Below are 16,399 nucleotides of genomic sequence, written 5' to 3'. Positions count from 1 at the left end.
ATTGCATTGTTACTAAAACTAGACTAGTGCCATGGAAAAATGATATATTAATTAGTAAAAAGAATCAGATAACCAGACAGTATAGTATAACCCTGATTTTTTGGCAAAAAATTCATAAACAATTATAAGTTTTTAAATTCTGTCTTCTGAGTTATATACAGTAGCTATGCATTGCTTTTGGAATCAGGAAGAAAAATATTAACAGTTTTGTTACAGTTCAAAGAAAATAAATAATAGAAATTGTTTATCTATCTACCAGGAAAGATTTTAAAAATTAAGGAAAACAAAAGAGATTCCCTTCTGCCCATACACACACACTCCTCATTCTGCTTATCTTAACTTTGGGTAGAATTCAGAGTGATCATTGGTGGGAACTACCCTAGTGATCTAGAGTTAGCGACTTTAGCACAAATCTAAACTCTGCTGTTAAATGGTTTCCTTAGTTGTTGCCATGAACAGCTTGTCAGGGTTTCCCTTTCTTCTTTTAGAAGATTAATAGACTACAGTGAAAAGAGTTCTAATTAAATAAGTAGGCCTATATAGAGAGTACATAGTAGGCATTCAGCAAGTGTTGGTGTTCCTTCTGAAGAAACTACTAGCTCAGAAATTTAACGTTCTCCGAGACTGAAACTAAAGAAAGAAATCATGAGTTCAAAGAGCCAGTGTAAAGTCTTCAGAATCTGAATGATATTCATAGTAGGATCTTCGGAGCGTTAATTCATTTTATTCATGTGGATATTTATTTATGATTATGTATTTTCACCTTTTTTCTTTTGCTCTGTTAATTCCCTCTCAACGTAATTGAAGACATGTATCTTCTAGAAGGAAGTGTCGCTTCACACAGTCCAGACTTACTTGCTTTCTTAATTTCAGGTTGCTGTTGGCAGAACAGAAGTCGAAGACCTGGACCTCTATGCTACATCTCGGGAAAGGCGATTTCGTTTGTTTGCTTCTATAGAATGTGAAGGGCAGTTGTTCATGACTCCGTATGATTTTATTTTGGCTGTTACAACAGATGAGCCCAAAAGTAAGTATATTTCTCAAGTTTATCTCAACAATGTTATAACATTTTTTCTTATCTCTATTTTTTAAAATTGTGGAGCAGTGTAAGTTTTTCAGAACAACTAACCAAGTAATGTAATACTTCAAAAGATATGATGTTGTGATACTATGTATCAAAAGATACAATGACTAATACTTCTTATAAACCCCTACTGGTATCTTTTCTTTTCAGAAATTTCATTTGTTCCCTCTTTCTCAGTACATCAGACTAAACACCCACCTTATTTTTCATATTCTTGATAAAGGTTCTTATTCTGCCAAATCAGTTCTTATATCCAGCCTGGACAGAAGAACTCAGAGAACTGGCTTTGCAGTTAGACTTGGACAAGAATTCTTCCTGTGTCTTTTCTGAATATGTCATGGTTCCTACAGTGTAAATGTAGATTGATTGTTTCTCACTTTTCCATGTGTTAAGGCAGTGGTTCTCAAACTTTTTGGCATTATGTACATTCTTACAAAGTCACTTTAATGTCTGACTTAATAGAAGACATCTGGATTCTTATATCTGCCTTTGTGTTCAATTTGTTGCAGTGTTTGTTTTCAGACAGTATCGACAAATGAACAAAATCTGCCTAACAGATATTGAAGGAGGAAAAGGGAAGGGTATTACAAAAGCCTTTTCAAATAATCATAGATATTCTTCTTTGGTATTATATCAATACTTGGCTGCTGGTAGTTTCTTAAAGTTTAGTTGCAATGTGGACTCTGACATTTTTGTCATCTGTTTTGTTAAAATCCATTGGCCTACATTGCATATTTGAATGGCTCTTTTTTCTTTACATTAATATAATTTTGTACTATCAGCTAGAAAATATTGATTCATTAAATTACATCGATCTGTCAAATATTGCCATATTTCACTGTACAATGTTTTTTAAAAAATCACATTCACTAATACCATCAGAATCTTATAAGAAAAGTCTTTGCTTGTTGGAAAGCTGTCAAATGCATGGTGTATACAAGCTTTCCAAAATTTTAATTTTCACTTGAAATCTCAGATGTTATTATTGACAACAAATATTGTCAGGTGTTTTCTTTAAGCAAGAAACTCAGATTAACATTAGTTTATTTTTTATATTTAATTAATTTATTTTTTATTTTGTATTGGGGTATAACTGATTCACAATGTTGTGATGGGGTGGATAGTAAAGGGCCTCAGCCATACATATACATGTACCCATTCTCCCCCAAACTCCCCTCCCAACCAGGCTGACATATAACATTGAACAGAGTTCCATGTGTTATACATAGGACCTTGTTGATTATCCATTTTAAATAGAACAACAGTGTGTATAGGCAACCATAAGTTCATTCCCTAAGTCTGTGAGTCTCTTTTTGTTTTGTAAGTAGTTCATTTGTATCATTTCTTTTTAGATTCCACATATAAGAGATGTCATATGTCATATGGTATTTTTCCTTCTCTGTCAACATCAGTTAATTTCTAATCAGTACTTCTAAGCTGTAATTAAGAATGATAACTAAAGATCAAGATATTTGTAAAAACTTTTTTTTTAAGTATAGGGCTTTAAAAATAAATATTTACCTCTAAAAAGAAAATATGCTTCAGAGATGGAATATTAAATCATATACATACCAAAGTAGCCTATTAAAATTAGACAGACTTGTGTTTAGACCTTGGCATTTTTTATGAGCTTTGAGAACCTGAGTAAGTTATTTAGTCTTCTGTTTCTTCATTTATAAAAGTGAAAGTAACAAAGTCTTAGGAAGTTTTTTGAGGATTGAATGATATCAGTTATGTTTAGTGTAATACCAATATACAGTAGGCACTTAATACGCTTTGCTAGGTGTCATTGTTATCATCATCATTATCACTTGAATTCAGAACCATTATTTTTTAAAATCCTTAATTTTATGGCAACATTAACAGGAAAATGCTATGCCATGTAAACATTTGCTTAATAATTATAATTCAAATAAATGTTAATTGAGATATACATCAGATCACTGGTTATAACTTTATGTTTGAAATCAAGAAAATTTATTTTACCTACTTATATAGAACCTAAAAGGTAAATTTTCCATCTAGAGCTAAAATAAGTAATTATTTTCATGTAGCTTCAAGTACTTTTTAATTTTAAAGAATTTATTGTTTAAAAAGTTCAGACTTAAAAGTATTAAAAATATAATGAACATCAACCTATAGCCTAAGAAATAAAATATGTCCAAAAGAATGAAGTTTCTCTTTACCTTATATATGCAGTAACTTCATTTGAAATAAAGAATTTAGAAAATCAGAGAATCCTTTGAAGAACAATCTTAATGGCTCTTTAGTTTTATTTTTTAAAAAGCCAGTAATACTGAACATGATGACATATCCGGCAGAATGAATATGTCTTTTGTGAATAATTTACCCTGGAAATCTCATAAACCCTACAAAACTCAAGAGTGTCTAACTTCCTCTTCTGATAAATACCTTCTGAACATTGCATAAGAGCATATGCATGTACTTTTGTACCATTTACTTTTCTTCCTTTCTTACTGCTATATTTCAAAAGCAACAGAATAATAAAATTATTTACATTGTTATGTTCACTATGTAAATGAAGATGTCTACGCAGTGAATGTATAAAGTATTATAATTAAGGTTAAATGCTGAAGTCTACCTTATAGACCTGTGATTTTAATCACTTGATTACAGGGTTCCATATTAACTATCTTAGGTAAAGAAAGGATGTTGTTACTGCATAGAGAAGAAAACTATCCTCATAGGAATCAGTTTGCTAAATTTTAGAATATAGTTCTTCCCTCGTGATCTTAAAATGACTTATTACATTGCTTAAAAGAGAGAAAAGTACATAGCAAAAACTGCCTATCTTATAATCTTGAATTTGATATATTATTTATATTAACTATGGTTAATTATATAAAAAAACCCACATGACCATGGAGAAAAAATATTACTTGTCATTATTGTGCTGTAGCTGAAATAGTTAATATTTACTAGTTGCTAACACAGCTGTATTATAGGACTTAATCACATTCAAACCTGGAGATAATTCTTGGACAGGCATTATATATTCACAGTGTTCAAATCTGAGCAAAGAAACAGCACTGTTGACTGCACTTATTTTAATATTATAAGACTTATAGTGTTTGAGGTCTTCAGGGATGTGAGGAGAAATCAGAAAGAGAAAGTGACCTCCAGTATTTTATTCAACTGTAACATTCTTAGAGAAGAGTGGAGAACAGGCCAAGTCTTTCTAGAACATCACCTGTTCTCTCCTTCATTTCTTTTTATCTTTGCCCTGTCCTTCCCATTCACTGTAGAGAAACCCAACCTTCAAATTGTAATCAGAGATATTAATACAGCAGAGATCACGGGTAACACCTTAAAATTATAATTTCTCTATTATTTTATATTCTAAAAACATTTAATGAATATCATTATTTGTGTTTTAAGCCCATAGGATATTTAACTTGGAGTAAGTTAATTTACTTTTTAAATCTAGAAATCTCCAAAGTGAGATGATGATTATGGAAAATATGTTTTCTACTCCACTGATATTATTATGAATAGTTTATAGTACATGAGACCAATACAAAATGTATAACATACATAGGTCCACATCTTGAGGTTAAAAAAAACTTTGCCTTTTAGATATAAAAGTCAGTGTCATGAGTTATGATGTAGATGGTTACTGGATTTTTATATACATTACATGAAGTATTTATTATCCACTTTTTTATGTTTGTTTTTTATAGTTGCTAAAACATGGAAGTCACTTTCCAAGCAGGTAAGTTAAAGCTCTTGCTATACATAGGCATGCACACAATTAAATATGTGTGTGTGTATATATATATATATATATACACACACATATATATATGTTTATGATGCATACATTGTGATATGTACATGTATAAATATACATAAAGCTAAACTCAAAGGAGATTATTGGCAAATTTTGCTAAATTAAATATTAAAAATGTTGGCACACAAAAGACAGTGTCAACAATGTTAAAAGAGGTATGACATGTGGGAGAATATGCTTGCAACCTATGAACAGAAAAGGCTAAGTATCTTATAATTATATAGAAGTCCTGTAAATCAACATAAAAAAGATAATAAGAAAATAATGGATGGACATAGCCAGAGAGGCCAATAAATGTATGTATTCAGGGATATGCAAACCTCACCAGTAATCAGGGATATGCAAATTAAACCAATTATATGATACTGTTTTACACCCATCAAGTAGTCAGCTTCCAGAAATCTAACAATACCAGTAATTATCAAGGATAGAAAGGAGGAACCAGGTGAGAATGTAAGTTGGTATTTTCTCTTTTGAGAGAAATTTGGAAATATCTTATGCATATCAAAAATTCTACTTCTAGATATAAGAGAAACATTTGCATGCTTATACCAGGAGTCCTGAAAAAATCAGAAACAATATAAATGTCAATTAGTAGAAGATTAATAAAAGAATGTGAAGTAGGCATATGAAGGACAAATAAAGAAGAGCTAAAATGAATAATACATAAGACCTATGTTTATCAACATGAATAGGCCTAAAAACATAGGTTTGAATAAAGCAGCACATTGTAAAATAATATAAACTGATTTTTCTTAACATGCAAAGACCTTTTCAGGGCATCCATAAAGTCAAGACTGTCTTCATAATGAACGGAGAAGTTGCTTGTTCTGTTACTCTCATTCTCTCACAAGGGTACAGTGGCGTTTTCTAGAGGCTTCATGATGAGTGATGACATCATCACTCTGAGAGATAATAGAATATGTGCTTATGTATTTTTGTGTTTTAAAAATATATCATTTCTTGGGAATATATCGTTTCCCTGGTGGCACAGTGCTTAGGGTGCTTCCTTGGTAGTTCAGTTGGTAAAGAATCCACCTGCAATGCAGGAGACCTGGGTTTGATCCCTGGGTCAGGAAGATTCCCTGGAGGAGGAAATGGCAACCCACTCTAATATTCTTGCCTGGGAAATCCAATGGACAGATGAGCCTGACAGGCTAAATCCATGGGGTCACAAAGAGTCGAACACGACTTAGTGACTAAACTCCCACCACCACAGTGGTTAGGACTCAGCACTTTCACTGCTGAGGTCGCAGTTCAATCCCTGGTCAGGAAACTAAGATTCCACAAGCTATGGGGTGTGACCAATAAGAAAAGTATCATTTCTATTTCCACATGCATTAAATATAATTAAATATAATTCACATAAGCAATATCTCTTCTGGGTTCACAGGTTTTAAGAATATAAAAAGTTACTCAGAACTGCTCTGTAGCCATTAAAATGAAAATGAAGAATGTTTGGCAGGAAAATATGATCATGCTTACAAAACTTCACATAGAAAATTATTCAATATTTGCAACAAGAATGACAAAAAATAAATAGATAAAGAATGAAATTAAAATGAGATTAAATAAAAATTTTAATTATGGTTAATCCCTGGATCACAATCTGTTTTTATTTTCTGCACTTCCTAATTTTCCTATAACATATATATTAAGTATTTACTTTAAAAATTGTACTCAAGAAAATTGTATAAATCCTTTAAAAGGCATCTGTCAGTTCAGTTCAGTTCAGTTGCTCAGTCGTTTCCGACTCTTTACGACCCCATGAATTGCAGCATGCCAGGCCTCCCTGTCCATCACCAACTCCCAGAGTTCACTCAGACTCACGTCCATCAAGTCGGTGATGCCATCCAGCCATCTCATCCTCTGTCGTCCCCTTCTCCTCCTGTCCCCAATCCCTCCCAGCATCAGGGTCTTTTCCAATGAGTCAACTCTTCGCATGAGATGGCCAAAGTATTGGAGTTTCAGCTTTAGCATCATTCCTTCCAAAGAACACCCAGGACTGATCTCCTTTAGGATGGACTGGTTGGATCTCCTTGCAGTCCAAGGGACTCTCAAGAGTCTTCTCCAACACCACAGTTCAAAAGCATCAATTCTTCGGCGCTCAGCTTTCTTCACAGTCCAACTCTCACATCCATACATGACTACTGGAGAAACCATAGCCTTGACTAGACGGACCTTTGTTGGCAAAGTAATGTCTCTGCTTTTTAATATGCTATCTAGGTTGGTCATGGAACAACAGACTGGTTCAAATTGGAAAAAGAATACGTCAAGGCTGTATATTGTCACCCTGTTTATTTAACTTATATGCAGAGTACATCATGAGAAACGCTGGGCTGGAAGAAGCACAAGCTGGAATCCAGATGGCCGGTAGAAATATCAATAACCTCAGATATGCAGATGACACCACCCTTATGGCAGAAAGTGAAGAGGAACTAAAAAGCTTCTTGATGAAAGTGAAAGAGGAGAGTGAAAAAGTTGGCTTAAAGCTCAACATTCAGAAAACGAAGATCATGGCATCTGGTCCCATCACTTCATGGCAAATAGATGGGGAAACAGTGGAAACAGTGTCAGACTATTTTTCTGGGCTCCAAAATCACTGCAGATGGTGACTGCAGCCATGAAATTAAAAGATGCTTACTCCTTGGAAGGAAAGTTATGACCAACCTAGATAGCATATTCAAAAGCAGAGACATTACTTTGCCAACAAAGGTCTGTAATTCTAGGTAAATGAATTCAATCCAGCAAATATTTATTTAGTCCCTACTTGCAGTACTGCAATTTAATTCTGATGCTCACCATCCAGAGTTAGCATCAGACCCCACAGATTTAAGGACCCAATCCCCCAAAAGATTGCCCCCATTTCAGATGCCAGCTGCTTTTCAAGGGATCCCAGACCACCCACACTTCTGACCAAGTGGCTACAAATTCAGATAGTTCCCACAACTTCCCTCAAGTTAAATAATTTGTTAGACCGACTCATAGAACTCAGAAACATTCTGTACTTCGATTTCCAATTTATAATTATCATTATAAGGGAACAAATCAAGGCCAGCCAAATGGAGAGACACACAAGGTGTAGGAGGGTTCCGAACACAGCTTCTGTGCTTTCTTCCTGAGGATCAGGGTATGGCCCCATCCTGGCACACCCATGTGTTTACAAACCTAAAAGCTCTTCTGAGCTTGGTGTCCAGAGTTTTTATTGGCGGTTTCATTGCATAGCTGCGCTTGATCAAATCATTGACCACACAAATGAATTCAATCTCCGTTTCTTCTCCTCTCTTCTTCCCTCCCCAGAGGTCAGGCTAGCTCACATCCCCAACCCTTGAGTCATGGGGTTGTTTTTGAAGGTCAGCCCCAATCCTGATTCTTCTCAGCATAAACTTTGGTGTGGTCTAAGGATATGGAGTCTTTCTCCCAGAAACCAGGGACAAAAGCCAATCAAATTCTCTGTCTTCAATACTACTGCCTTTAAGAGACTAAGATAGGCACTGGGAGTGGGGAGAGAGAGTCCGAGCCTGAGCAGAAATACAAATTTTAATAAAATTTAAAAGTCCCTAAAATTGATATGAAAGAAGATCAATGTGTCAGTTGGATGATCTAGACCAGACAGAACTAAATTATTACAAAAATAAACTGCTTAGAGTGAGTAAGGATCTGGCCAGTCACTGATTAATTGTGTGATCCTGGGTAAGTTATTTATCTTAAGACACAGTAATATATGCATAATGAGAATTTTTAGAATTAAAAGAAGTGTGTATTAGGCTATTGTTAAGCACACAGAAAAAAAAAAAAAGCACACAGAAGAAACTCAAATAAAAGGTAGCTCTGATTTTTTCGTCTTAAATTTTTGCTGAGTAGAAGAAATGGAGTTTAATACATGGAAAGAGTTCAAAGGGAGAAAGAGAGGTAATATCAATATAATAGAGACAGTATAAATGAAAGTGTATAAAGAATACTCAAAATACTTTTTAATCTCCTGTTTTAACAAAAATCTTTATGGATTTACTGTTGTTTAAACATTAAGCATCATTAGTCGTTGTGAATTCTGACCTCTGTGCCATTGGTGTCCTAGTGAGACAGTACTCAGCATTGGTGGCATCTGTTACCTGCCGTGCGGAAATAACAGTATGAAGGAAGTGAGAGCAAGAACTCACAGATGGACTTCAGGGACTCTATAAATCCCCTAAAAATACCTCTCCTGCCTTTGGCATCCCAGAGATTCCCTATTTGTCTGCTAACTCAGCTCAGTAATGAAAAAGATGGTTTATAAATGTCACAGGGCTTTTTAAGGTACAACGACATTGGGAAAGGGGGGAAGATCCCTTGGAGGAGGGCACAGCAACCCACTCCAGTATTCTTGCCTGAGAATCCCATGGACAGCATTTTGATATACATGGGCTATGGGCCACAGGGTTGCAAAGAATTGGACACGACTGAAGTGACTTAGGACACACATCAGAAAGGATTCATCTAAAGTGTTTCTCAAACTTGTGTACATAAAAGTCATTCATAGATCTTGTTAAAAGTAGATTCTGGTTCGGTAGGTCTGGGATGGGATCTGAGATTGTGCATTTCTAACAAGCTGTCTGGCAAGGTAATGATGCCAGGGCCTTTTAGGGAACCACACTTTTTAAGTAGCAAAAATCAGATCTGGAAAAGAAGCACTTGCTAGAGTTTCGTTTGTTTTTCATTGTGTTACTTAGCAGACTAATTTTTTTTTTAATTTCAAATTATTTCAAGTTATCTTACCAAATCCTTAATAATTTTTCACAATTAACCTATTTATAATTTTCACTTAGTTGCTCTTAACACAAGTATGCACAATAAATACAAAATTGTTTTAGTATCTGAGCAATGAGTCAAATGTTTAAATTTTGCAAAATAGTCCCGCTTCTGCTTGATTAAAAAAAAAAAAAAAAAAAGCTGACTAATCAGCAATTGGAGTGTGTATTCTTTACTGAATATTTAGGTTAAAATTAGGAAAAAATTGCAACAGTGACCGTAATAATTCAATAGCCTGTTTTCCCACTTCATCTGATGTCATCATTCTTTAAGTCACTATAAAATACTCTTCATTCTTTCCCAGTATAATCTGTCGCCCAGTTGCTTCATCTACCCCAGAATTGCCTAAATCCAAATGGGCTACAGAAAACAGACAGTATGTGAAACCTGCTGATCATATCTGACCTGCATTAGGTGGGCACCATTTCTAGGGCTTCCATGGAACCATCCTTTTCTAACTGGCCCCAGAACTTAAATTCAGTGTTTTATCTTAATTAGATTTCATATATACACATTTATAATATATATATATATGTGGTGGTGCTGGTGCCCAGTCATGTCCAACTCTTTGCAACCACATGGACTGTAGCCAGCCAGGCTCCTCTGTCCATGGGATTTTCCAGGCAAGAAAACTGGAATGTGTTGCCATTCCCTACTCCAGGGCAACTTCCCTACCCAGCAATCAAACCTGCGTCTTTTACATCTCCTGCATTGGCAGGTAGATTCATTACCACAGGCGCTACCTAGGAAGCCCTGCAGTCCCCCACAAAAGAAAAGTGGGAAAAGAGAAATAAGTGAAACAAAATTGGTAAAGTGTTAATAGCTGCTAAAGGTAGGAAGTAATTATATTATTCTCTCATAATGTCCACAACACAAAGTTAAAAAAAAAAATGGTTTTGGTGTAAATTCAGTCTGTGCCTTATCTTACCAGTGATTTTTTAGGAGGTAGTTAAGGTTCTCCCGTAAATAAAAATCTAGTCATTCCACTTAGCCTAAAGAGGTGCTGCTGCTGCTGCTAAGTCACTTCAGTCGTGTCCGACTCTGTGCGACCCCATAGACGGCAGCCCACCAGGCTCCCCCGTCCCTGGGATTCTCCAGGAAAGAACACTGTAGTGGGTTGCCATTTCCTTCTCCAATGCATGAAAGTGAAAAGTGAAAGTGAAGTCGCTCAGTTCTGTCTTAGTGACCCCATGGACTGCAGCCTACCAGGCTTCTCTGTCCATGGGATTTTCCAGGCAAGAGTACAAGAGTGGGTCGCCATTGCCTTCTCTAAGGAAGCCCTGCTGCAGCTGCTGCTGCTAAGTCACTTCAGTTGTGTCCGACTCTGTGTGACCACATAGACGGCCTCCTACCAGGCTCCTCTGTCCCTGGGATTCTCCAGGCAAGAACACTGGAGTGGGTTGCCATTTCCTTCTCCAATGCATGAAAGTGAAAAGTGAAAGTGAAGTCGCTCAGCTGTTTCCGACTCTTAGCAAACCTCATGGACTGCAGCCTACCAGGCTCCTCTGTCCATGGGATTTTCCAGGCAAGAGTACTATATATCCCCAATTAATACATTTATCTGAAATTTTTTGTAGCTCTAATTGAATTTAATGTAGCATCTTTATCACTCATTTTTACTTTTACACTTTTGGTCATTGGGTTTTACTGTTGAATGGACCACAGAGATAGTATAAATACAGCCATTATCTGAGGTCTTCTAAGCAGAGAATTTTTTTTGCATTGGCATTTAAATATTTTTGGTCTATTTTATAAATAGTGGCTTACCTGTTTATCAGTATAATGATATATACTATGTTATATATTATGTTATATATGTGTTATGTTAATCAGTATAATGATACTTTATATAACAGGAATTAAATCAAATGCTATCAGAAACACCACCAGTTTGGAAAGGATCATCAAAGCTATTTCGAAATCTTAAAGAAAAAGGTAAGTTAACTTTAGTATTTATGTATTTTAGTACTGACACTGTATTGCTTATACTATTTATACATGTATATTTTCCTCATGCTTAAATAATTTTACAGTTATATATGTGTCTGTGTACAGAGAGAAAAAAACTAAAAAGAAAAATACCAAAATATTAATAATGAATGTTTCTTGATAGTGAGGTTAAGGTTACTTTATTTATGATACATTATTCATATCTTCCAACAAAGTGAACTTTAACAGTTTAAAAAAACCCTTTTTTAACCATATTGAGAAGTATTATATCTACCTACAGAAAGCATTGTTCAGAAATACTGATTTCCAAATCTATTTTTTCTTCTTTCCGTTTACTTCCAGGGGATTACAGATTTTCTTAAATTTAATCAGTATGAAAAGCTTATTGGATATATCTTTTGGCTGTACAATTTGAGCATTTTTTAAAGACAAAACTCACTGCAAAATCCAATTGTTTCAACTTACTGTATTACCCACATCTATATAACTCATTAATTCATGTATGTCCTTGCAATCAAATTATATAGCTGTTACTGCAATTTTCTTTTACAGTGTACTTTTTATAAATATTTATAGTAGAAACTAATCAATATAATTTCTTTTAATCTTAGCAAGGAATGTTTCTTAGAAATATATAGTTTTATATTCAAATACAAGAATATACAAAATAAAAATATAAAGCAATTATATAAACTTACCTTTTTCTTTTCTATCACTTTTAACCAATACTGGTTTGAAAATAATATATTTAACATGAAGATAAATACTTTAAAAGAGTAATTATAAGTCATATATGTTTATCTAAGTAGAATTAGAAATTCAAATTGCTTGTACCTAGATCTCATGGACTCTGGATGGAGGAGACACCTTATCTTTAATTGTAGGCTTTTCATAACTAGGGTTTATACATCTTTGTGAAGTCTGGGCTACGATATCTTTAAAGTTCTTAGAATTTTTTTTCTGGAAGTTGTGTTAAAGATTGCCATTCAAATCTTAGAGTGGAATGATAGGATCAAGAAAGTTCAAAGCTCAGAAGAATGGGGTAAATTGGTGAATGTAAAAAGTATTTCCTTGATACCTCTCATGGGGAAATAAAATTGGATCAAATACAATCTAAGAAAGATAAATGGATGGAAGAAGGAAATTCTTTTTAGTTAAAGGGAGGCTTAAATCTGGAAGCTATAGGTTTAGGCAAGTCCTAATCCTACTTAAGTTGTGTGCAGATTTGTATATTTTTTTCAGGGAAGGTAATGTATTCAATGCTATCCAATAGAACTGTCTACAGTGGCTGGAATGTCCATATCCCTAGAGTCCATAGCCTTGAGTCAGTTGTGGCTATGAAGAACCTGAAATGGGGCTACTGTATCTGAGGAATTGAATTTTAAATTTTATTTACTTTTAATTATTTCTAAATTTAAGTAGCCCTGTGTGGTCAGTGGCTACCCTGTAGAACAGTGCAGATCTATGTCATAGTGATGGGATTATCAAGGTAATCCATGTACCCAAGTTTTAGAACCATTGGGTTAGGTAAAGTAAAGAGTTATAGTCTTGTTTTTTAATAAAGAGATTAGGTGGAAGAGGAATCTTTAAGTTTTTAGAGCTGTTGAAGACTAACTTACAAAGAATTCTATCAGCTTAAAATACAACCCAGCAAGAAAATGTTAGTTTACAAAAATTTAATTGGTATGTAACATTTATGGAACATGAATTACACAGACTTAGTTATAATAGCCAGCTGTAATGTATCGGGATATAGGAACTAAACACTGTGGTGCTTTTAAAGGAACTTCCCTTAGAATTTTTTAAATTGAACTTTTAAAGGAAACCTAGTTGGCATCTTTCTTATCCTCTTTTTCTAAAGGTCACAAGTTTACTATATGCTTAGCATTTACTGTTATTTTATTTTTGACTCTGGGTGACCTTAAAACAAATTGAAAGATTAGTCTATGATTCTCCATTTTTGTAATTAAAAGCATGAATCTACAGTTCATGTTTAGTAGTATTTTCTCTTCTCCTTGACCATTTTTATTAAATTTTATCATGAGCTTCTCACTTTGTTTTTCTCTGCTGTGGATGACACCACCTCAAAAACTCCTTACTTCCAACAAGTGTCTACTGTAGTACTCATGATCAAGATACCTACTGTTAAGTAATCCTTCACTGAGGGGACTCTTGTGTTGATTATCAATTAAAAGATGTACAGCAGGCATTGAACTTCTTTGCACTAACCGGCATCTCTTGTGTATTCCCCCACATCAGTTAGAACAACAGTCAATGAGACTGGATTGTGGAGCTACAGAGCCCATTTCCAATTCTTTTTTTTTTTTTTTTTTTTTTTGAGGGATCCCTATGGAATCTAGGTATTGTATCTTTATACACATTGACCATTCCAGAATCTTTCTCCCATAACATTCATGGCAATCAACCAGAACTATGTCTATAGGTCACAATATTCTAGTATAAACAAAAGACGGGAATGCTTTCAGGCCTCCTAGCTCAGTGCCTTCACCTCTCCTGACAGACCGCCTGACAGTGCCTCCTCTTCTCTTTGTTCTGTAACAAAGAGGATAGCCTCAAAGAGCATCAGGTAAAGTGGAGTTTTAAGGTTCACGATCTGATCATTTTTATACTGTTTTACCAAACATGAGAACTCTCTCATATCTGGATAAGTATTATTGCCTTATTCCTGATTTTAATTTTCTCAGGATCTGCTTGGAAAATCAATTAAGCCATTAATTCTAGTTTTGGGTGTTATCATTCAAAAGCAAGAATTTGAGTAACAGAATGTATATTTTTATTTACTTAACAAACTCCTTTTAAAGTTTATAATTATGAGATTACAGAGAACTCAGGATGCAATATGCAGAAAGTGTAAGCCATTTAATTAAAATTAAAATTTCTTAGACTTAATAGAAGCATGAAATGTGTCAAGAGTAATGAATGATAACTTAAAGGCAGAAAAGTAATAGCTATAGAGTTGTGTTTTTTGAATGCAATACAGCAGTCAAATCTCTAAGCAAGAATATCTAAATGTTTTATTCAAGGAGGTCTAAGATGTCATTAAGCACTTCACAGAGTTAACCATTTTCAACCTTCTAATCTTTAATTAGATTCATATATTGAAAGCTCTAGCAACACGTTTAAAATTTACAGCTATATGTAAATATTATTAATAATTTTGCTTTTGTGTCAATATATCTGGAAGCATTAATGTGAATTTTGTTTCTAAGAGGGCATATGAAACAAAGTAAAATTTATTTCTTGCTTCTTTTGCTCTGATCTTATGGTAATAGTTTGGTCTCATTTAAAACAATATTTAGCATCTTCTTTAAAGTCTGAATTTTTTGTAACTATTACTTACAGCTATTATAAGAATAATATTTTACTTGATAAATATGAAAGAAATATTTTATATACAGCATAACTAATACTATTTTTCTTCTAGGTGTGATTTCTTACACAGAGTATCTTTTTCTTTTATGTATTTTAACAAGTAAGTGTACTCCTTAAATCTATTTCTGATGCAGTTTTCTTTCTCAAGCATAACCTTGGGAAATAAATCTTTTCTTAGATTCTCATACTTTGAAAATCAGTTTAGTTCTATCCACGCTGTCTTGCAAAATTCATGTCTAAATGCCAGTGGAAAATGCTAAGAATAGTACTGTCAAGTGTCAAAACCATAAATATGATTACGGCTTATGGTATAGTACTAAAATGCTCATAAATTAAGAATTTAATATCCTACATCAATCCTTGTGGTTTAATCTATGTGGGAGCCTAAAGGTAAGGACGGGTAATAATTTGTAAATTTTCTGCTACATTCATTCAAATCACATTTTCTGCAAGATTAGTGTGAAAGAATGAGTCTTTTAACTACTGAGTCTATCAGGAGACCCATCATACATCCTCCACCAGCTTCATTGTTCTGTTCTTTTCATATGCAGCAATTCTTTTGAAATATATGAAGAGTTTACTAAAGTGTTCAGTTAAGTTTCATTGCATTTATTGGGGGAACTTACACCCTGTAGTTCACTGTGCTCCAACCATCTATCTGACATTTTAAATCCCTGAAGTCTCATTTGTACTTTCTGTTCCTGCTACCATCAATGCTTTTCCTCAAGATCCTCCGAATAATAAAAATAATTCAGGTTTTCTTTGAAACATGAAAGCTTAGGGAAGCCCTACTTAACCACTCTCCTTAATATAGCTCCCTCTTCTACCTCTCCCTTTTTCTCCCTGTCCAGTGTTGTATTTTCTTCATAGCATGGAAACTACTTGAAAGTATTTGTTTATTGGTTTACATGTTTTTGTCTGTGTGGGTCCACAATAGCAAAGATTTTATCTTTTTCGTTCATTTCTGTATTAAGAACAGTGTCAGGTGCATGGTAGCCTCTCAGAAACTAACTGGCAAATGAACACAAGAAAGTGACTATTGGAATTTCCAATTGTGGATATTTATGGAGATGTGTTGGAAAAAAGAACATCAATAAAACTGCATCATTAGAAACCAGTCTTAAAATTCCTGTACTTCTATGATTGGAAGATAACACAGCCACTGTTTTATTCTGAATTTAGTGATGGATAATGTTATGTTGGAGTTCTGTCACCGGAAGTTTGGGAAATGTGTTGTGTATGTGTGCACACATGTGTGTTTCAAAAATTACTGCCTTTTTTTTTCCCTTGCTTTTTTTCTCCTGGCTCAAAATCATTTAAAATGACTGAAGAAAAGTAAGTATTGTGCAGTTAATTATAATACTGCCTGAGGA

General features: G+C 34.2%; 1 protein-coding gene across 6 annotated transcripts in view; it reads left to right on the top strand.

The window, feature by feature from the left end:
• MICU3 (mitochondrial calcium uptake family member 3) overlaps positions 1-16,399 on the top strand; it is a 78,052-nt gene that overhangs the window by 27,041 nt on the left and 34,612 nt on the right. For all 6 annotated transcript variants that reach the window (XM_061404329.1, XM_061404327.1, XM_061404328.1 and 3 more), the window contains exons 2-5: positions 874-1,027; positions 4,786-4,817; positions 11,540-11,618; positions 15,079-15,126. In XM_061404329.1, the coding sequence (XP_061260313.1) occupies positions 874-1,027; positions 4,786-4,817; positions 11,540-11,618; positions 15,079-15,126 (313 nt within the window). The remainder of the gene's footprint in view (positions 1-873; positions 1,028-4,785; positions 4,818-11,539; positions 11,619-15,078; positions 15,127-16,399) is intronic.

This window comes from Bos javanicus, chromosome 27 (assembly GCF_032452875.1).
Source record: "Bos javanicus breed banteng chromosome 27, ARS-OSU_banteng_1.0, whole genome shotgun sequence".
NCBI lineage: Eukaryota > Metazoa > Chordata > Mammalia > Artiodactyla > Bovidae > Bos > Bos javanicus.
Note: the sequence above shows the minus strand (reverse complement) of the source record. Positions and strands in the feature narration are given on the sequence as shown.